The 22,738-nt window shown below is 43.8% G+C and overlaps 1 protein-coding gene across 2 annotated transcripts in view; it reads left to right on the top strand.

Annotated features, from left to right (window-relative positions):
• Positions 1-22,738, top strand: part of EPAS1 (endothelial PAS domain protein 1) — a 117,475-nt gene that overhangs the window by 54,903 nt on the left and 39,834 nt on the right. Inside the window, exons 2-3 of one of the 2 annotated variants that reach the window (XM_069768628.1) lie at positions 11,585-11,637; positions 12,354-12,544. In XM_069768628.1, the coding sequence (XP_069624729.1) occupies positions 11,606-11,637; positions 12,354-12,544 (223 nt within the window). In that variant the 5' untranslated portion in view covers positions 11,585-11,605. The remainder of the gene's footprint in view (positions 1-11,584; positions 11,638-12,353; positions 12,545-22,738) is intronic. The other variant, XM_069768629.1, reaches the window with a different exon arrangement.

The raw sequence follows: 22,738 nt of genomic DNA, 5'->3' as shown, positions 1-22,738 counted from the left end.
CATTTCAGTGCTGAAACAAAGCAGTCTTGTTTTTCGAATCTTGGATAACCCCTTTAAGAGCCTTTGTCAGAAATATGCCCCTTTAAGAACTCAGATGTGGTTTTATTTCTGGAAACCCCTTTAAGGGGGCACATGTAGCTATGTTTTCCAAATCCTGGACAATCCCTTTAAGTATTATTTTTCTAACACCTGTGTCTGATGCATCACGAGCCAAACACAAGCTGCAGGTGAATATGGTGCTTATTTTTTAGCATTTTTGCAGGAGACATTAGCATTGCAGGCGGCCATCCATAAGAAGAAAGTGAATCATCTGAAGCATCCACAAACTCTTGTAGTTGCGGAATAACTGGTTTTATTGATCTTTGTGTATTCAAGCGTGAAGTAGACAGATCCGTGATGTAACCAACTTCTACAATCTGTTGCATAATTCAGTATCTACACTTGTGCAGTATGGCTGATCAGTACTGGAGATATGTCATACCCCGGGGTCATCGGGCTTCTGAAGATGTGCAGATGTGATGGACTCGTGGAATGCCTTCACTTGACTTCTGATTTGTGGTCTCGGCTTTTCTTGCTTTTAGTCATTTTTTTCAGATGATATTTCAGAGAGATGGTGAAATCTAACCTCCCACGGGTTGTAAATACGTCAGCTAGTGCAGCACTGGCAATGTGTGTATATATGCGTCAGTGCACGGAGTCTGTAGGAAAAGGTGGCCTTCTCTGGAAAATGCCCTTTAAGCCCTTCTTCTGTCCATTACTATGAATTGCGCCTCATTCAGACATCAGGTTTATTTGAGCGGCCCCACATACTGTAATGGGTGCAGTCTGAATGAGGCCTGACAGCAGACATAGCCATCGCAGGACTGTGGCCGGCAACGTTTGTGGTACTTCTGCTCAGTGGCATAACTAGAGTCCGATAGGTCCCATTGCAAGATTTGGACCTGTCCCCTCCCACCCCCATATATTGGTCAGATGTATGGGACCTTGTAGGGTATTACGATCTATAAGGACATACAAGTTGCACCTTTTCCACCATTATGTAGTAATGTCCACCACCTTCCTGGTCTTTATGTCCCCCATACTGGGCCCATCCTTGTATATATGTCCCTCATCCTGCCCCATCCTGGAATATATACATGTCCTCCATCCTGGTATATATGTTTCCCTTCCTGACCGCATCCTGGCATATATGTCCCTTATCCTGGGCCCTATCCTGGTTTATATGTTCTCCATCCTGTTATATACGTTCCCCATCCTGGTATATGTCCCTTATCCTGGGCCCCATGCCAATATATATAGTATATCCCCAACCTGGTATATGCTCCCATTCTGCTGCTTTTCTTTTATACATAGACAAAAAAAAAGATTCTACTCCCCTTCCCTCCTCTCCCCCACCGTGTGATGTCCTCTTCTGGAGCCAACAGCTGACTCCAGCGTGCAAGCGACCGGCGTGTATGATATCACTGCCATGCGCCTGCAGTCACGTGCACGCCGACGTCAGTTGCTGGCCTCTGATTGGCCAGCAGCATGTATTGCTCAGTGAATTTCTGCGACACAATACACTTCAGCTGAATGTGTGTTCGAAGACGCACATCCAGTTGAAGTCTGTGCTGGCATTGGCGAGACCCTCCCCTGTAAGGGCCCAGTCATGGTGGCGATCTCTGCGATTGCGATCGTTAGGCCCCTGTTTCTGTTCATTCCAGTGGATGGTACTATTCTATGACTCACATATGATACCGCTTATAGAGATGACTGTCAGTCACTTATTACTGGATTCCTAAACCCAGAATAAGCAGGGATTGAAATGAATACAAAACAAGTTGTACCGAATAGTTTCCTATATGACAGTCTGTCTAGCTTCTCGTGTTCCTGCACAAAGATCGCACCGCATGTTCAGTGTGACACGTCCCTTTAAATAAATGCATAAGTGCATTCTTAAATCTATTGGTCAGAATCAGCAGGTGGTAGTAAGATCCAAAAAGTGCGGAGAGCTCTGTGTGTGCCTGAAGGCCGGCCTATGACTTTCCTTGTGGAATACAGGAGTGATCCGAGTAGCACTTTTTAGTCGGATACAAACATTCCTTAGAGATTTATCTGCAGCATTTAGATTATTTAGTTTGGTCTTATGACTGGGCTCACATGTACTGAGCAGAAGAAATAAGTCCCCATAATAGGAGGCACATGAGGTGCGGAATTGCCCAAACTTTTGTGTCTCTATGAGAGTCTAAAGTGAACTTGATAGCAAAACATTGTCCGGTGTTTTCCCCCTTAAACTTAGAGTCTCATTTTTCCAATCCAGAGCTTCACATTCCCTGTATAGATTGCTGTCCGAAGTTTACAGCTTTACTTTATTCCCACCGCTCCCCTGAATATATATATATATTTTTCTTTTAAATCCGCCATACAGTCCTAAAGATAAGGATCTTTCTATTTACCACTCATTTTTATGGTCTTTACAAAGGGGGTGTGGCTCAACGTGCAGGATTCCTCGGGGGCGTGGACCTATATGGGAGATTTAAAAAATAAATAAATAAAACCAGATTACTCAGAGGAGCAATGGGATCAAAATAAAAGCAAAAACTGCCCACTTTTCATCTGATGACAGGTGCTCTCTAAATATAATGCTTACTATCTCTGTCCAGCACTAGAGGGAGCCCCAGAGCTTACTGCATACTGTTATTTCATTCACTTCAATGTATCACCTGTATGCAGTTTGCTCCCTCTAGTGGTCCAAAATGGTATCATTGAAATCTATTTTTACGCAAAGGACCATGCAAAGGTCTGACCTCTATAAAGATATATTAGGAAATAGATATATTAATCATTAGGAAATTAATCATTATACAACTGTAAACTTATTTAGGTCAAAAGAAACAAAACTGTGGTCAAGGTTGGCCGTGTGTATGTGGTGAATTTGTTTGCTTTATCACAGATCTGTTAACATTTTCTTGGACGTGCAGATTGCATAATATCCGAGCACACAGATACATGCACGTTGTCCAAACAGCACTTGGAATGTACAAATAGCTTGTACTGTCTCCAAAATAATGGTCGGGTTGTGAAAAAGAACATTTCTGCTATATTCATAACACGAGCTGGAATGTGCAGGAAAGTGTTCAAAATGCTGCGAGGAATGTGAGAATCAGCCAACCAAGGCAGTGTCAGTCATAGGAGGCCAATTATAAGCCGGATGTCAAACAATGTACAGTATAAAATCCACATACAGCACTACTCATGTGTTGTGTACGCCACTCACATATAGCACTACCCATGTGTTGTGTACGCCACTCACATATAGCACTACCCATGTGTTGGGTACGCCACTCACATATAGCACTACCCATGTGTGGGGTACGCCACTCACATATAGCACTACCCATGTGTTGGGTACGCCACTCACATATAGAACTACCCATGTATTGGGTACGCCACTCACATATAGCACTACCCATGTGTTGGGTACGCTACTCTTGTTCTCACCCCAATGCTTTCTCTTGTCTTCACTAACCTCATTTATTAACTTATTTATAAAGTGTTTTCCCCCTGCCTTCTATCTCCACCTTTCAATTACTTATTCTATGGCTTCTTCTCTTGTGCCCTCCTGTGCCATTTACACATTCTCTGTAATCTCATGTTGCCAGTGGGCACGTCTTCGCTCCATACATACGTCCGGCCAGTGGGCACATCTTCGCTCCATACATTCCCCCCGGCCAGTGGGCACGTCTTCGCTCCATACATACCCCCGGCCAGTGGGCACGTCCTTGGTCCATACATACCCCCGGCCAGTGGGCACGTGCTTGGTCCATACATACCCCCGGCCAGTGGGCACGTCCTTGGTCCATACATACCCCCGGCCAGTGGGCACATCCTCGCTCCATACATACCCCCGACCAGTGCGCACGTCCTTGGTCCATACATACTCCCGGCCAGTGGGCATGTCCTCGCTCCATACATACCCCCGGCCAGTGGGCACGTCCTCGCTCCATATATACCCCCGACCAGTGGGCACGTCCTCGCTCCATACATACCCCCAGCTAGTGGGCATGTCCTCGCTCCATACGTACCCCCGGGCAGTGGGCACATCCTCGCTCCATACATACTCCCGGCCAGTGGGCACATCCTCGCTCCATATATACCCCCAGCTAGTGGGCATGTCCTCGTTCCATACATACCCCCGGCCAGTGGACATGTCCTCGCTCCATACATACTCCCGGCCAGTGGGCACATCCTCTCTCCATACATACCCCCAGCTAGTGGGCATGTCCTCGTTCCATACATACCTCCGGCCAGTGGGCATGTCATCGCTCCATACATACTCCCGGCCAGTGGGCATGTCCTCGCTCCATACATACCCCCAGCTAGTGGGCATGTCCTCGCTCCATACACACCCCTGGCCAGTGGGCACGTCCTCGCTCCATACATACCCCCGGCCAGTGGGCACGTCTTCGCTCCATACATACCCCCGGCCAGTGGGCACGTCTTCGCTCCATACATACCCCCGGCCAGTGGGCACGTCCTCGCTCTATACATACCCCCGGCCAGTGGGCACGTCTTCGCTCCATACATACCCCCGGCCAGTGGGCACGTCCTCGCTCTATACATACCTTCGGCCCGTGGTCATTGCTGCTGCTCAATGCAAGTGTATGGAGCGAGGCCATGCCCACTGGCCAGGGGTATGTATAACTCATACATACCCTCCAGTCTGGAGTCTGAAACCGGCGAATCCTCGCAGTGCACAGTGCGTGCCCGAGGGGGGGGGGGGTTCATAAGTCTCCAGGTACTGGACAACCCTATTAATCTAGAAAGATGCACCAAAACTATCATCCAATGTGATAACAGATTGGTCTTTTTTTGAGATCCTCACTTTAAAAGACGACCTATCCTGACATGACTGATTTAGTAAACTTTTGTATTTCTGATAATTCCACAATTCTGGTGCATATTTCACTTTTTTTTTTTTTTACATTGTGCTGTTCCTCTATTATTATTCCTAGAAATGTATGAATTGATTGACATCTGGGTGCAGGGTATGTCTCTGCACACTGTCACATTATCCAATCAGTGCTGCTGACTGTGCATGGACACGCCCCCATGACAAATGGTAACGTCCGGTTATTCATTTATTTACGAATTTCTAGAAGGAATAACATAACAGAGGAATGACAGAACTCTAAGAAAAGATGCTCCAGAATTATTCCATCGAGAATACAAGTCTTTATTAAAGTTGACATGTCAGGAATGGTCACTAGTAGAGTGACTTTGGCGCTCTCGAGAAATATATTTGAGACCCCGTGGCTGCATGTCTAACAGCCGCAACACATGTAGGCATTACCTAACAAATGGACAATCCCTGCATGTGTTGTGGCTGTCGAACAGCCTGGAGACCTGCAGCCGCGGGGACCCGAACATATTTCTCGTACACGCCGCAGACACTCGGTTAGCACCTGAGCATGGTGGATAACACCATATCCCAGAACGTTCGCTCATCACTAGTGAAAAGTCTTTAAGACAGTATTGATTAATCTTCCCAGTTTTCAATTTTCCGTCCATCTTCTGTTTCCTCTCTACATCTCCCGATCTCTCGCTCCCACCTCAGTCCATCCCTGATGCCTCCTGACTCCTTCTATCTCCCACCCCTCTGTGTCTTTATGGGTCTTCCTTATCTACTAACTTACTCCACTCCTCTTTCTCTGTCCACATTGGAGGAGATCTTATTTTCTGTTTCTTGCTTAGAATCTATCTGCCCGGTAGATCTGCACACATCTGCCGCTACCCACCCTCCATTTCCCAATAGGTGTGAACAGTATTTACGGTAGATAGATTTTTTTTAAATACTTGATTTGACAAAATTCTAGTAAATGGTTACAGTCTACGAAACTTTAGGCTTTACGACGTTGGGTTACCCTTTAGTCGAAGAGATGAAAATAAGACTTCAGGATACAGGAAGACAATGTGCAGATATGAAGACATTGGCTCGCGGGCCGTAGCTGGCCAGCAGCATCTCCAGGGCATGTTCTCATGACACTGCATATTATTTTTGGCTGCAATATATTGCTCCCTTGGTAATATAATATTGTACTTCAGCCCTTGGCCCTCTGATGCCTTCTTAAGAACACACTGTGCAGATCAATGAGTCGCAGGCTTTTCCTGTTGTGCCTCCCTCAAGAAACATTTGCTTCCTCTTCTTGAATAAAGTAAACATGGTTTATATTGGGCTCCAATATAATGAAAAAAAAAGTGCAGTAAAGACGTAATAGACTTTTTTAGTAAGTTGCACAATAGTGAAACACACCCATTTGGCATCTATTGATCTGTGTGATGTATAGACTGTATATACCATAAGGGGGGGTCCTGGCTCGGAGTGTTCCCGTCCATTGAGAGCCTTCACAAGGCTTCCTCTCTCTCTGAAAAAGGACAGAGGAATTGGCTTTAGGTTTACGGTAGCTGCCCTCCTTTCCTACAAGAATGGAAGGGAAAGGGGAGAAAGCACCAGGTCAAGTAGAAGCAGCTAAAGTCACCGGAGGAAATTATTCTGAGAGCCCCCTGTCCTACTTGTGCTATTCGGCCTCTGTTTTATATGTCAGACCCTAAACACAAAACTTGTACCCTTCAATCAGCTGATAGGTGTTGATGTCAGAAGTGTGACCTCCACTTATCTACTATCCTAAAGATAAGCTATCAGTATTTAAAGGGGTTGCCCGACCTCAGGATACTTGTGAATCCACAAATTGCATGCACTGCGCACTCTGAGGATTCTCCGATGCCTGCGCCGGAAGTGGGTGGCCATGTGACTGCAAGTATGCAATTTGCAACCTTACTGCCACATTCCGACTAGACGTCACTCATTTGCACTGAGTGAGGCTGGACACAGTCTAGTCGGAATGTGGCTGGGAGTATGCAAATCTCATACTTGCAGTCAATCAACTGCCGCTTCTGGCACCAGAGAATCCTCATAGTGCACAGTTCACCCGATGTGAGGATTCACAAGTATGCAATCACATAGACTGACTGTAGACTTGTACCCTAAGGCCAAGTAACCCCTTTAGGTCACCACTGGGCAGCACGGTGGCTCAATGGTTCGCATTGTATCCTTTCAGTTCTGGAAACCAAATTCGAATTCCACCAAGGACAACATCAACAAGAGTTGGTATATTCTCCCTGTGGTTGTGTTGGGATTCTTTTGAAACTCCAAAGACATATTGATCAGGACCCCCCCTAATCCCAAGAACTCGGGCTCTGAAGACTCCAAATGAATGGATCAGTGATCTATCATGCACACCTCTTAGCAATTCATAAATAATGAGAGTGCCAAAGACTAGCCAAACACTGTGCTTGGCCATCTCCAACGGTCCTACAGAGAATAAATAGAGCCGAGGTGCGTATGATCAACCACCGCTCCATTTACATGTAGGGTCTTCAAAGCCCTGGTACTCATGATCAGTTAGGATATGAGCATTCAGACCCCCAGTGATCAGGAAGTTATCCTCCATTCTGTGGATAGGGGATAACGTCCAAATTTTGTACCACATCCCTTTAAGAAAGAAGAAGAAGGTGACAATAAATGAGCACATGAGTGAGGATGTTGAATTTAGTAGCACGTGCCGAATCTTCATTATTTCTATAGGGTTTGGTTGTCTTTTCATGTTGTGTGTTTTAATGAAGCTGCCAAGTGGGGTGCTAATAATTACTGAAATGAGTCTTCATAAAAAGTCACCCTATGGATCCTATCCCAGTGCCCAACCTTTATATTTCCACAGTGGGGGGATGATAAAAGAACACAGTCCGTCACTAGAAAGTCTGTAGGGGGGTCTGTATTGGACCTGAAGGCTCAATCAGTCATTTATTATTAATGTGTTTGTTCATTTTATTTTTTGTATTCTCTGATACCACGTTATGGTGGCACCGAGGAGGTCGGTATAGGCCCTGTACTATACTATAGGGGCACTGTTACTTGGATAGTGTGGATGTATTAATGGAGCACCACGTCTATTCATGTGTCAGCTATGGCTGTGATTATGTGGATTCTCGATACTAAGTATTGTGTGTGAATTTACTTGATGTGGGCACTATTCTTGGGGTCAGAGTTCTGTTTATTTCCCGATACAGAACTCCAAATCCCCTGCATTGTGATATATTTAAACCATTAAGGATGCAATTTTTCACAACTTTTTTTTTCTTTTTTTTATCCAAAAGTCATAACTTTTTTCTATTTTTCCCTTGATCTACTGTATCTGTATGAGCATTTTGGAGTGCATATAACTTATCAATTAACTTTAATAAAGTTTTCTAAGGAGTAACAGAAAAAAATCCCCCCAAATTCTATAACATTCTTTTTTTTCGGCGATACCATATTTAAATACTTTTTTTTATGTTTACAATTGTTGCGCATTTTATTGTTTCCTTTTTTTTTTTCTTAGAGTTATAGCTTTTATATATTTTTACCAACGGTGCTGTGTTTTTATTTTTTTTGCGGGACAAGCTGTATTTTCCATTGGTAAATTTTGTGGATCATTCTAATTTTTGATCATTTTATATTTAATTTTGTAAGAAAGATCACTTCTGAAATGTTTTTTTTTTATTCACTGTGCAGGATAAATGTATTATTTTTATTGTTTGGGTCGTTATGGATGGAGTTGAGTCGATTTTGTTTAATTTCTTTATTCTTTTACATTTTTTTACTTGCAATTTTATTTACTCCTTTTTTCACAATATTGATTACCTCTGAAAGGGGACTTACATGCGATCATTTGATTGCTAGGCTTTAGGCTGCAATGGCAACCCATCAGCACAAACTATCAGGGCTGATGGGGTGACGGAGGAGCCCCCTTCCCTGTGATAGGAGTTAGAAGTTGCTGCAGCTGCAGTCTGACTGTATATTAGAGTTCAGCTCCTGAGCATGTTCCTGGCAAGTGTTGTAAGTTTTTGCTCATAGTTACTTACGTTAACTTCCACCCATCTGTGCTATAAATAAACGCAAGTGAGACTAAATTTGTGTGGGAAAGAAAGGGTTAAATTATAGCGTGCTGGCTTCCTCTAGTAAAGGGAGTTTGTAAGCTCACTGTATACTGTGTTATTATTGAGGTCAATGGAAAAGCAGTCTGCAGTCAGCTCGTTAGCTCCCTCTAGTGGTGGCTTACAGGTAGCCAATGTTAGGTTCTATATCTTTCTTGCAAGGATTTAGAGCTTCATGATATGTTAGGACTTGATGAGCGAATATACTCGGTACTCGAGATTTCCTGAGCACGCTCGGGGGTCCTCCGAGTATTTGTAAGTACTGGGAGAATAAGTTTTCATTCCCTCAGCTGCATGATTTACAGCTATTAGACAGCTTGATTACATGTGGGGATTCCCTAGCAACCAGGCAACCCCCACATGTACTTATGCTGGCTAACAGATGTAAATCGTTCAGCTGAGGCGATGAAAACGAAATCTCCGAGCACTAAAAAATACTCGGAGGACCCCCGAGCGTGCTCGAGAAATCTCGAGTACCGAGTGCACTCGCTCATCACTAGTTAGGACGCTATAAAGATATATTAAGAAATTAATCAGCACAAACTCAGTATTGTCTAAAGAGTGTGTCAGGAATATTGGTGGAATCGTCACACTTGAGGGGAAGACATACATGGGGAAAAAAACCTTTTGACCCATCGGGCAGAATTATTTCTTAAAGGCATGCAATTGTGGCAAGATTACTGAACCGCCTGTTACACAGTGGATTCGTATGGACGAGCGTTTAGACTATGGTGTCATATGACGGCTTTGTGAGATTTGCCTTGTGTCTCCTTAGGCTACGTTCACATTTGCGTTGTTGGGCGCAGCGTCGGCGACGCGACGCAACCAACAGCGCATGTACACAACGCCGCATTTTGCGACGCATGCGTTGTCATAAGATCCTACAGATCAGGAATTTCGGCGCAGGGAAAACGCTACAAGTAGCATCCTCTGCGCCCTGTCTTGTGCGTCTATATGACGCATGTGTCGTAAAACGCAGTACAACGCATACCGGCGCATCTCCATGCGCCCCCCCCTGTTAAAGATAGGGGCGCATGACGCATGCGTCGGTATGCGTCGCCGACGCTGCGCCCAACAACGCAAATGTGAACGTAGCCTAAGAATGTAGTTGTTATGTTGGCTCAAGGAATATTTTGGCGGAATGCACAAAAAAATGTGGGAAGTCTGAAAGATCACGCAACTTGAAGAAACTTGTGGTTACAAATAAGCAGCCATTTGTGCACTGGAACAGTATTAGACCTAGTAGACTGTAGGAATAATGGGATTGCCCCATGCCTACTGCTGGAGATGCATTTTAGAGGGCTTGATCAGATGAGCGCTTTCCCTCCTGACCCCGGAGTGTGCGTGCGTTCTTAATAAAGATAGGGAAGTAAGTCGCTGACAGAATCTTCTGGAAGCGCCTTATGTCTGGTGAGAATAAAAGGATGGGGCATGATGAAATCCAACAGTCCAATCCTTCATTTACCCTTCATCTGCCATTGGACTCCCCAATATACATGAGCTGGTCGGCCGGTCCACACTGAAGTTGAAATGTGCAGTCCGCATTCATTTGACTGCTATGTATTCAGCCTCCAGTGCAACGTTCTGGTCTTCGGTCTCAGGGATTAATATCCAGTAACCATATATAGTAGGCATCCATGGTACTCCAGGTTTTTATGATTAAGTAAAAAAATTAATTAAATTGGGTGATCAGCATTGGTATCCATGTACAATGAGATGGCAGCAACTAGAGGCACAGGCAAATGGAGACTCAGACCTCGACCAAGGTTCAAGATTGAGCAAAATGGAGGCCTTCTCGATGAATATGAAATAACCAATGCTGATCTTTCAATAATTTTGTTTTACTTAATCACAAAAAGCTAAGTGCCCTGGTTGTCTACTAAATGACATTAGTTTGTATGTTACTGCTAGGACTTATTGCTTGTTGAAGAACCTTTTAGCTTCTGGCCCTTGGGCACTACCAGACTGCCTGACCATAAATCATCCCATCCTTAAAATGTAGTTAAAATGCAGGATTGTCATGAGCGAGCAGTCCTAGGGACACTCATTTAATGATAATCGTGAGGTGCTCACAAGCTGCCGATTACCAAACGAATGAGCAAAACACTTGTTTGTTGCTTGAAATGATCTTTTGGTCTCGGCAGCACATTTGGTTCTTGGCAGCACATCGTCCTGTGTGAAAAGGACTCATGCTGTCAAAACCAATAGCTGCCCATGTGCACTGAACCAATCATTCAGTGCACTTCTGAAGTGCGGTCTGCCTGTGTAAATAGGCTACTCAACAACCACCAACCGATAATCAGGGTTGCCATTCGGCAGTCGTTAAACTCTGCAAATTGTTTAGGGTAAATGAACTACAAAATTCTATCTTAAAAGTTGAAATATAATACTTATCTGGTACTGATTTTGAGTTACAGTCCATGGCTGCATTCACAATTTTGCAGGCTTCAGAGCTGTAATCCTACAATCCTCGGTGTCAGCAAAGAACATACTCTGTTGTCTTTACGCTAGTCATCTAATGTTGGAACTCTCGGAGACAGATCTGTCTAATAACACGCTTATCGTTTTCTAGTGGCACCGAGCAGAATTATGAATGCAGTTCTGGAGTATAACAGAAGCTTTAGGGTATGTGCACACGTTCAGGTTTTTTCACGATAAAAACGCTATAAAAACTCATTAAAAACGCATACATTATGCATCCTATCATTTAGAATGCATTCTGCAATTTTTTTATGCACATGATGCGTTTTTTTCCACGAAAAAAAACACATCGCGGTAAAAAAAAAGCAGCATGTTCATTAATTCTGCATTTTTTTCACGTTTTTCCCGCCATTCTATGCATTGGGAAAAACGCATCAAAAACGCATACAAAACGCGAAAAAAAAACGCATGCCAATTTCTGGCAGAAATGTCCTGTTTTTGTCAGGAAAATTTCTGCCAGAAATCCTGACGTGTGCACATAGCCTTATGATTAAGATGTTGAAAAGATTGAGATACTCTAGAAGTTTCATGGGCACACATTTTCCAGTATGAGTAGGGCATGCGTTTTCCTTCTGCACATTATCACATTAAGGCAGTGTTCCCCAAGTCCGGTCCTCAAGAGCCACCAACAGGTCATGTTTTCAGTATTTCCTTAGTTTTGCACAGGTGATAATTGCATCACCTGCACAGGCAATAATTCCATCACCTGTGAAATGCTAAGGAAATCCTGAAAGCATGACCTGTTGGTGGCTCTTGAGGAGCGGACTTGGGGAACACTGCATTAAGGTAAAACAAAGCTGTGGTTGTGTTGGAAGCAATGGTCCTAATCTTAGTGTAAACTTGTTTTTTGTTGTTGTCAGGAGCAGTTCAGAGAGAAGGAAGGAAAAGTCTCGAGATGCAGCCAGGTGTCGGAGAAGTAAGGAGACTGAAGTGTTTTATGAGTTGGCTCATCAGCTTCCTTTGCCTCAGAACATCAGCTCACACTTGGACAAGGCCTCCATCATGCGTCTGACCATCAGTTACCTCCGCACACAAAAACTACTATCTTCTGGTATGTATAACGTATTTTGGTTTAGGTGTATTCACTTTCAATTCTCAGTAAGAAAAAACTTTATCCAAACCGAGCAATGTTTTAATTTCGTGGTTGTACGAATCTAGGTGACCCTCTTACTATAAAGTATGTGAATATTTTTCTGCCCAATGATGACAGAAGTATTCTAGGAGTGATACCTTTATTGGCTAACCAGAAATTCATTATTTTACTGGTGAAAAGGTATCACTCCTAGAATACTTCTGTCATCCTTGGGCAGAAAAATATTCACATCGATTTTTCTGGCTAACACGGTACCACAGTACAATTTGTTATTGTACATCATTACTATAAAGTAAGAAGTTTTTGCTTCTTACTCAAATTCCATTATCATCTTAGCATCACCACTCTTGGTGGTCTCCACCAGAACCGGAAGTGATTGCACCCCATCGATCAGCCGCCTGATCGTTGAAGCCGGTGATTGGTTGAAGCAGGGCAGGTGACTAACGGATGGAACAGCATTACTCCTGCTCCCCTGGAGCGGCCAGGGATTCACCTGCTAAATAACAATTTTTTTCTATATTTTATATCGATCCCTTTCTTGTGCCAAAGTCCTGAGAAATACCTTTATTGGCTCGAATTTAACACTTCCCACTGTAATTGACCATCTGTTCTCCCTACCCACCTGATAAAGAAGAAACAGTCCCTTCTGTAGCCACCTGCTAGCCAAACACTAACTCGATTACCAATTATCTGCTGTACCTTTCCTAGTACACGTAGCACAGGCTAAGACCCCTTTCTGTGCCAGCTCCTTGCCTACTCCGAGTGAAAGTCCTTTAGGTCCTGCCTGGGGCAGCGGAGGAATAATCTCATTATGTTCCTGTTACAATCTTGCCATCTTCTCTTTTTTTTTTTGTTTTTTTTCCTGACGTTTCCCTTCGATCTTCAGCCTGGAGGACTTGCTAGAAACTAACCTGCAGGCATTTTTGCATTTATTCAAAATTTTTGCATAAATGAAGCCCAATAAAAGATGGTTATTCGAATGGTCGACATCTGCTGTTTTCTGCCCTTGTTTGGTTCCTTTACATAACTGGTGCTCATTGGCTCTTGTGAAGTTCTTTAAAATTGTTTTGTTTGTGTGATTTGGGCTTTTTGTACTACACTTTGGACAGTTTTGGTGCTATAGGTGTGTTCGTTTTATTTTCTTCAGAAATTTGTAAGGTTAAAAGTTGTCTCCCCTGATGTTCCTATATACTCTCACAAATTTCCTAACGGAACCTCAGATAGTCTGGGTAGAAGCACCACATGCTCAATCCTCAACGGTAGATGTCGGGGGTACAGGCAAATGTCCCCCTGACACATGGGTTTTCCGATCTCAGTAGGTGATGGCGCATGGTTAGAACTACAAACTGTAACTCACTTGAAATGAGAAAAATAGGAGACTGAGCAAAAATAAAACAAAACGTAGTACCCAATCCAATATCCATAAAGATTGTAGTAGCAACAATGGTGCCAATATATTCTTTCCACCACCAACTTCTGTACTTTATGGTTATCACTCATCTGCACTCTCCCCTGTTAGATCACCCGGGCCACGTTCACACGTTCAGTATTTGGTCAGAACAAAAGGATCGGGTGACGAAAATCAACTTGCCCCGGTCCTTCGTTCCGGAAGATGAAAGTTGCTTCATACGCATTCTATGGTCAACTGATCCTCGTGATATATACTTAGATCCATGCACATTGGTCATTTATTTTTTGGATTAATATGTTATTTTTTTTACTATTATTGTTGTTGTTTTTTTTTTACCAATTTACCCTGAAGACACAAAATAAGCAGAGACAATAGTCATCCAGGATCTGCTGACGTGACTCTATTTAGTCACTTCTCTTATGAACCCTGTTTTCTCAAAGTATTATCCTGATATGTTCCTTGTGGTTCATCATCTGTCCCAGACTTTTCCAAGTCGTGGCTTTGCAGAAGATTAATTGGGTTTGTTTAGTAAACATAATGGCTTCAAATTATAAGCTGGCTATTTAGATCGGAGATAGCCGGTAGCTATTTATCTCTGATGCTTCCCAGAGACTTGCTGTCAGATAAGACCAAAGTATGGTTCAAATCAAAGACAACTAAACATGTGGGTATTAGACAGAGAGCCGAAAAAGCCATTTCCCAAGTCCGAACAGTCTGCGCGCAATTGATGGGGCAGATTACTGCAAATTCAGAGGTTATCAGAGGATATTAAGGATGGACAATAATATTGGTGAAGACAAAGAGCTTTTTTTTTTAAATGAGATTTAGCCCTGGAGGGAAATAGTTTCTCAACTGATTCAGTTGAGTGAGAGTAGAACATTAATATATGTCAGTAGCATAGTCATACATTTGGTTAAGGTAGGCTATATAAAAATAGGAACACATGTTTCCCTTTAAATATGCAAAATAGCTCTCTTACAGGGAGAAAAAGTGTCTTTAGTGCTCCTATAGGTGACTATTGCATACAATGTCCCAATAGCGAGAAAAACTGTATTTGTTTCCAAAAGCAACCAATCAAGGCTTAGCTTTAAAAAATTTTAGACCTCCCTGGAAAAAGTAAAACTGGACTGTGATTGACTGATGTGGGAAACAAATATAAATCTGTCCCATTTTTTAATTCTGCATTCATAAGACTTGGTTTGCTTATCAAATTATCCAGGTTATTGAAAAGTCATAGAAAAATAAAGGCTGAAAGAAGGGAATGGAGATTAAAATGCAAATCTAAAATATGTTGCAATTACATTGTTTTCTCCCACTTAATGGTCTAGAGTTTATACACTGCATGTGCCATGCATGTGGATGCACAGTGTTCAGCCTGTCGCCTCTCCTGAGCCTTAGATCTGTTTACTGCATGTGCCGTGCATGCGGATGTACGGTGTGCAGCCTGTCGCCTCTCCTGAGCCTTAGACCTGTTTACTGCATGTGCCGTGCATGCGGCTGCACAGTGCGCAGCTTGTCGCCTCTACTGAGCCTTAGATCTGTTTACTGCATGTGCCATGCATGCGGCTGCACAGTGCGCAGCCTGTCGCCTCTCCTGTGCCTTAGATCTGTTAACTGCATATGCCATGGATTCGGCTGCACGGTGCCCAGCCTGTCGCCTCTCCTGTACCTTAGATCTGTTTACTGCATGTGCCATGCATGCGGCTGCATAGTGCGCAGCCTGTCGCCTCTCCTGTGCCTTAGATCTGTTAACTGCATATGCCATGGATTCGGCTGCACGGTGCCCAGCCTGTCGCCTCTCCTGTACCTTAGATCTGTTTACTGCATGTGCCATGCATGCGGCTGCACAGTGCGCAGCCTGTCGCCTCTCCTGTGCCTTAGATCTGTTAACTGCATATGCCATGGATTCGGCTGCACGGTGCCCAGCCTGTCGCCTCTCCTGTACCTTAGATCTGTTTACTGCATGTGCCATGCATGCGGATGCACGGTGTGCAGCCTGTCGCCTCTCCTGTACCTTAGATCTGTTTATTGCATGTGCCGTGCACGGTGTGCAGCCTGTCGCCTCTCCTGAGCCTTAGATCTGTTAACTGCATGTGCCATGCATGCGGATGCACGGTGTGCAGCCTGTCGCCTCTCCTGTACCTTAGATCTGTTTACGGCATGTGCCGTGCATGCGGCTGCACAGTGCGCAGCCTGTCGCCTCTCCTGTGCCTTAGATTTGTTTACTGCATGTGCCGTGCATGCGGATGCACAGGGCCCAGCCTGCCACCTCTCCTGTTCCTTAGATCTGTTTACTGCATGTGCCGTGCATGCGGATGCACAGGGTGCAGCCTGTCACCTCTCCTGTGCCTTAGATTTGTTTACTGCATGTGCCATGCATGCGGATGCACAGTGCGCAGCCTGTCGCCTCTCCTGTGCCTCTCCTGTGCCTTAGATCTGCTTCTGTGATTCTTCTGCTCACAATTTGACATTAGCCGTACAGCTTCTAATAGAACAGCTACCACTTGCAGAAAGGGAATATCTCCCCCCAAAAAAGAAGATAGACATACCCCGGATTCTTCTCTTCTAAAAGGCAGGAGTCATGCAGTGCTTAATGTGCCCACGCTTGGCTTGTTGGAGGCCATTGAGAGAATGTTCCATCAATATTTAGTCAGATGCTTCCACCAGTAGATGAAATATTTTTCTGCCAGTGTTAGACAATTGTGTGTGATTTATGTCTGTTTGCACTCCTACAATGTTTTGTATCCACCCAATATTCTCAATTCTATTTCCGCCAGTACTTGATATTCTATGTCAAATAGAATACAAAGAACTGTACAAAGACTTGTTGACTGTACAAAGAAAGGAACACAAGAGACTGAGTATTAAGATTTATCAAAAACCCATGAGTTAAATGGTTCTTGGACTAGAGGATAATGGCCATTGGCCAACTGGTTGAACTCTACGGCATGTGGCCAACTGGTTGAACTCATTGGTATGTACCGGTAATTCATTGCCAGACCAACCGATGGTGAATCATCTCTTGTGCATCTATTATGCTTGTTAGCAAGCTGTAATACCAGGCACAATCCATGGACATTTTTGGAGCTGTTTTGGAAGAAAGCAGCCTTGTTTTTTGTAATTCTTAACAACTCTTTTGAGTTGGAGACTTTTTTCCACCGCTTCTCGTGATTTCAGCATATTTTCAGAAAATAAAAAAAATATAACGAAATCACTTTGGTTGCACTTTTCTTTGTACAAATTGAAGAAGTTCTCCTCCGCGCACATACAAGAACATTGAGATTAAGCAGGGTTTGGGTTCCTCATTGTCCAGTTGTAGTGATGTCATGAACGCTGTTTACAAAGATCTTCTCGACTAAATTTCACCATTACCACAAGATAATTTATGACAAAATGAGGAACAGAGAAAATGAGGAAATATAGCTTATCCCAGTGTCCGATGGTTGATATACCGGGCAACTGGCCAGATATCATAAAGGTGCCTCATCAATGGGATCATTTTTCACCGTCTATGAAGGTGGCAATTAGTCCTACCATGATCCCGTTTGGTCAAATAAAAAAAATATTTTGTCACTTTTGATTTTGCTTATGATTGGTTTAAGGAAAAAAATATCGGCTCTGAAATAAGTCATTATGGGGCTTAGAATGGGACCCCCAACATCAGGACATAGAAGACATTATTTTGGGCTTTACTCTGTCCCTTTGACCTTCTGGAGTTCTGCCAGGTCACCACCGAGTTGTTCCCATTTATATGAATGCCACCCCTTAGCATTCACAAATTTGAGGGTCTTTCTAACAAATAAAAATAAATATGAGTGGGTCTCTGGAGAGAATTGGGGTTTGTTCTATGCATTTGGTTGCAAAGAGAGCGTAAGCTGTCACTACTAAGGGCACCACTAGCTCCGATTAACTAGGCTCTCAGAGCTTATATTGTTGAGCCCACATTTGATTGTTGACCTAAGACATCTTGCCGATGGGGACCCACCGATGTGTCATCTATCTCCACCATTCTCTGGCTTTATGAAGCCAGAGCTGTTAATAAAAAAAAGAGGGGTGGAGATTGAAGGAAAACAAGGAGGTAGGAAGGTCTATGTAAATGATGATGCACCGAGCGTTTGTACTTGGTTTCACCAGTCATTCTGTGCTGACACAGTCCGAAATTCTTGTACAATCCCTTTATTTTGTAAATGGGACAGGTGATTATAGATGGCGTACAGGCACATAAAGCATATTATGGCCAGGCACTGAATGTCAGACATTGTGGCTCCATATTAATGTAAGAAAGGCAGTAATGTGATGAGCCTGTAACATCTCGATAGCAGAATCAGGGATTATGCAATAAATGTTCTGTTCCTCATTCTACGCGGATGATGGCGTGATATCTACCGGAGAAATTTCTGTAAAGAGGACTCATGTAAACATTGTATCTTGATGTATGATCATACGCCGAACATCTGATGAGTATTATGACACTCCCTTCTGTTGGGTTGGAACCCACCTGATTGTATTATATTTTTCCCCACAATTGCTGGATCCATTTTTTTCACAAAACGATGGATTTTGACGGAAACTAAAAGATGGAAGTGTGAAAGAGGCCTTGGAGAAAAGCAGTTGGCAGTTGTACAAGTGTCTGGCAGCTGCTTATTTCTTTTCCCTATGGGAAAGAAACCTGTCTGTTCAATCAAGCTGAATGTCCATGTTATGGTCATCACTTAGTAGCCTACACAAGTAGCAGAAGATCTTCTGATGAGCCGAAGCCATAATGTATCTCTACAGCCAAAATTGGGACATTTAGGCCCATTAAAATGGTCAAGATCATCCCCATTGGGTTGGATTTGCATAGACCCCATTCCCTTTTTATTCCAGTCCAAGCAAAATTGGAATTATTTGCAAGTTTAAATAATACTCTCAAAGGTTCAGCAGAAGACATCCTCTATGGAGCTGATTTAGAGGCTATCACTTGAACACTACTGTATGGTCTATTTCTAGAGTGGAGCAAACGATTTGCAGGACCCTTGTCCAGAGTCTACGTTGTTATTCCATGGAGGCCGGACCAGGGTCTTGCCTACTTCTTCGATTGGCACTCAAGTGCCACTGGAAGAGTTTTGTAGGGCCATAGTTAGCCTGCTATGGAGTTCTGATGAGGGTGCTGGACCAGGGTCTTGTGAAACATTTTTCTCAACTCTTTCTTATAGGATGATTCACAAATAGCATATTGGACTTTTTGGACGATGTGCTGCGTGTACATGTGGATGTACCCATGGTGTATATATACAGGGTGAACCCTCATAATTATTTCATCAGATGACCCAAGGATCCCTGTCAGCCAGTGACCACTTATCATTTTTGGTGACCATGGATCGAGTGACTCTAATTTTGGCACTGTTTGTAGAAAAAAAAGGCAGTTCCTTGTTTCTGATCCGTCAAACTTCCTTTATATCATCAGTGATTTTCTAATCGGTATTGACCAGAGGGAAATTTCTGTGTTTCACTTGTGAAGTGGAATCATCTAATCAGGTGGCCTACGGATACCTGACACTTGCCACTTCCGATGACCAAGTAATGGGTGGCTATAACTTCGACACTGTTTGTAGAAATAATTAAAGAAAAGTTCCTTGTTTCTAATCCTAGAAAAGTCTTTTACATAAAAAAAAGATTTAATATAGCGAATTGGTTATTGTCTTAGAAAAGTCCGTTAGGGTCATTGATAAGGAGGACACATGACGAGAAGTGTTTGTTATCAGTACCGTAACATCTAAAGGCCCCTTCACATTAAGGCCCCTTCACATTAAAAGAAGAGAGGTCAGTGGATGTTACAAGAACTAATCGTGTCAGGTACTTAATCAACATACAAGAGATGGACAAAAGCTAAAAAGTCATTTAGCTATAGATACATGTAAGTAAAAAATACGCAGCGAGCCTATGTGACTTTCCCCTGGCCTAGGCATTGAATATCATGTCCTTTCCTCCTTCTCTGTGCTTTGCGCTTTATTTCAGCCTGCTAATAAATTCCCACTGATGTGGGCAAGTGCCCCGGGCGCTCCGCTGTTCAGATTTGTATTGAAGCTTCGCTCTTTAGGCCTTGCTCCACATTGCTCTCACATTTCTCCTCTGCTGTGCTGTTGCTTACGCACTATATGGCGGTGTTAGGCTACGTTCAGACTAGCGTTGCGCGCCGCTGCGTCGGCGACGCAACGCACGACGCACACAAAAACGCGGCAAAACGCACGCAAAAACGCTGCGTTTTGCGACGCGTGCGTCGTTTTTTGCCGAAAGTCGGACGCAAGAAAAATGCAACTTGTTGCGTTTTCTTGGTCCGACGATAGCGGCAAAAAAGACGCAAGTGTTGCAAAACGCAACACACAAAAACGCATGCGTCCCCCATGTTAAACATAGGGGCGCATGACGCGTGCGTCGCCGCTGCGTCGCCCGACGCTAAGGCGACGCACACTAGCAGAACGCTAGTGTGAACGTAGCCTTATTTACATGCAGTAACAGGCAGTTATGTGATCTCTGTATTGTTTTATTATATAAGCACTGTATGACGGTATTATGTGGCCTGTTATGTGTATGAAGATGTTGTTTTGGAATTGCTTGCCTGAGGAGGTGGTGATGGCGAACTCAGTCGAGGGGTTCAAGAGAGGCCTGGATGTCTTCCTGGAGCAGAACAATATTGTATCATACAATTAGGTTCTGTAGAAGGACGTAGATCTGGGTATTTATTATGATGGAATATAGGCTGAACTGGATGGACAAATGTCTTTTTTCGGCCTTACTAACTATGTTACTATGTTACTATGTTACTATGTTTTATTCCTCTTCTCTTAAAACTTGTGCCGAGACTTCTACTGTGCTACGCCATTTGCTCTGTAAAACACTGTTAAACGTTCACTGTATAGCAGCACTATTATATAGGCATTGTAAGGCAGTATTATGTTGTCTGTTATGTATATGTGGCTTTTTTATATGTCCCCTCTTGAACGCGCGCCACGGAGCCGGCTATGGTGTTGCTTAGACACTAGATGGCGCTGTCATTTGTGCACTGTAAGGCACCGCTATTTGTGATCCGTATAGAACTATTTATTTATTTTGCTCACTTATATAGCGCCATTAATTCGACAGCACTTTTCACACATTATCGGCACTGTCCCCATTGCAGCTCACAATCTAGATAAATTATAGAACTATTATCCAAACACTTCATTTTATGTATTTAATTTACTCACTTATATAGCGCCATTAATTCCACAGCACTTTACAGACATTATCATCATCTCTGTCCCCATTGGGGCTCACAATCTAAATTCCTTATCAGTATGCCTTATTAGTGTGGGAAGAATCCGGAGAACCCTGAGAAAACCCACACAAACATGAGATGACTGTATTATGTGGTCTATGTCATTTTTGCATTATATTGCACCATAAATTCTTGTTCTGTGAGTCGGACAATAACAGTTGTGGGTGCAGAGGCAGCAGTCTGACCTGCGGGGACCCAAAACCTTATTTTAGGGATTGCCTAGCAAAGAGGCAATCTCTGCATGTGTTTGGCTGTTGAACAGCCATTGGACATGCAGCAGCGGGGACTCGAACATATTTTTCAAACATGCCGAAGACACCCGAGCATGCTTGTATAACAATTTATCTGCTCATCACTAGTCTGTATATATATATACTGCTCAAAAAAATAAAGAGAACACTAAAATAACAGAATCTAACTCCAAGTAAATCAAACTTCTGTGAAATCAAACTGTCCACTGAGGAAGCAACACTGATTGACAATCAATTTCACATGCTGTTGTGCAAATGGAATAGACAACAGATGGAAATTATTGGCAATTATCAAGACATCCTCAATTAAGGAGTGGTTCTGCAGGTGGGGACCACAGACCTCATCTCAGTACCAATGCTTTCTGGCTGATGTTTTGGTCACTTTTGAATGTTGGTTGTGCTTTCACGCTCGTGGTAGCATGAGATGGACTCTACAACCCACACAAGTGGCTCAGGTAGTGCAGCTCATCCAGGATGGCACATCAATGCGAGCTGTGGCAAGAAGGTTTGCTGTGTCTGTCAGAGAGGCCAGTACACCAGGAGACGTGGAGGGGGCTGTAGGAGGGCAACAACCCAGCAGCAGGTCCGCTACGTCCACCTTTGTGCAAGGAGGAACAGAAGGAGCACTGCCAGAGCCCTGCAAAATTACCTCCAGCAGGCCACAAATGTGCATGTGTCTGCACAAACGGTTAGAAACTGACCCCATGATGATGGTCTGAGGGCCCGACGTCCACAGATGGGGGTTGTGCTCACAGCCCAACACCGTGCAGGATGCTTGGCATTTGCCATAGAACACCAGAATTGGCAAATTCACCACTGGTGCCTTGTGCTCTTCACAGATGAAAGCAGGTTCACACTGAGCACATGTGACAGACGTGACAGAGTCTGGAGACGCCGTGGAGAGCGATCTGCTGCCTGCAACATCCTTCAGCATGACCGGTTTGGCAGTGGGTCAGTAATGGTGTGGGGTGGCATTTCTTTGGAGGGCTGCACACCAGAGGTAGCCTGACTGCCATTAGGTACCAAGATGAGATCCTCAGACCCCTTGTGAGACCATATGCTGGTGCGGTGGGCCCTGGGTTCCTCCTAATGCAGGACAATACAATACCAGACCTCATGTGATTGCAGTGTGTCAGCAGTTCCTGCAAGATGAAGGCAGTGAAGCTATGGGCTGGCCCGCCCGTTCCCCAGAC

This window comes from Ranitomeya imitator, chromosome 5 (genome assembly GCF_032444005.1).
Source record: "Ranitomeya imitator isolate aRanImi1 chromosome 5, aRanImi1.pri, whole genome shotgun sequence".
Taxonomy (NCBI): domain Eukaryota; kingdom Metazoa; phylum Chordata; class Amphibia; order Anura; family Dendrobatidae; genus Ranitomeya; species Ranitomeya imitator.
Note: the sequence above shows the minus strand (reverse complement) of the source record. Positions and strands in the feature narration are given on the sequence as shown.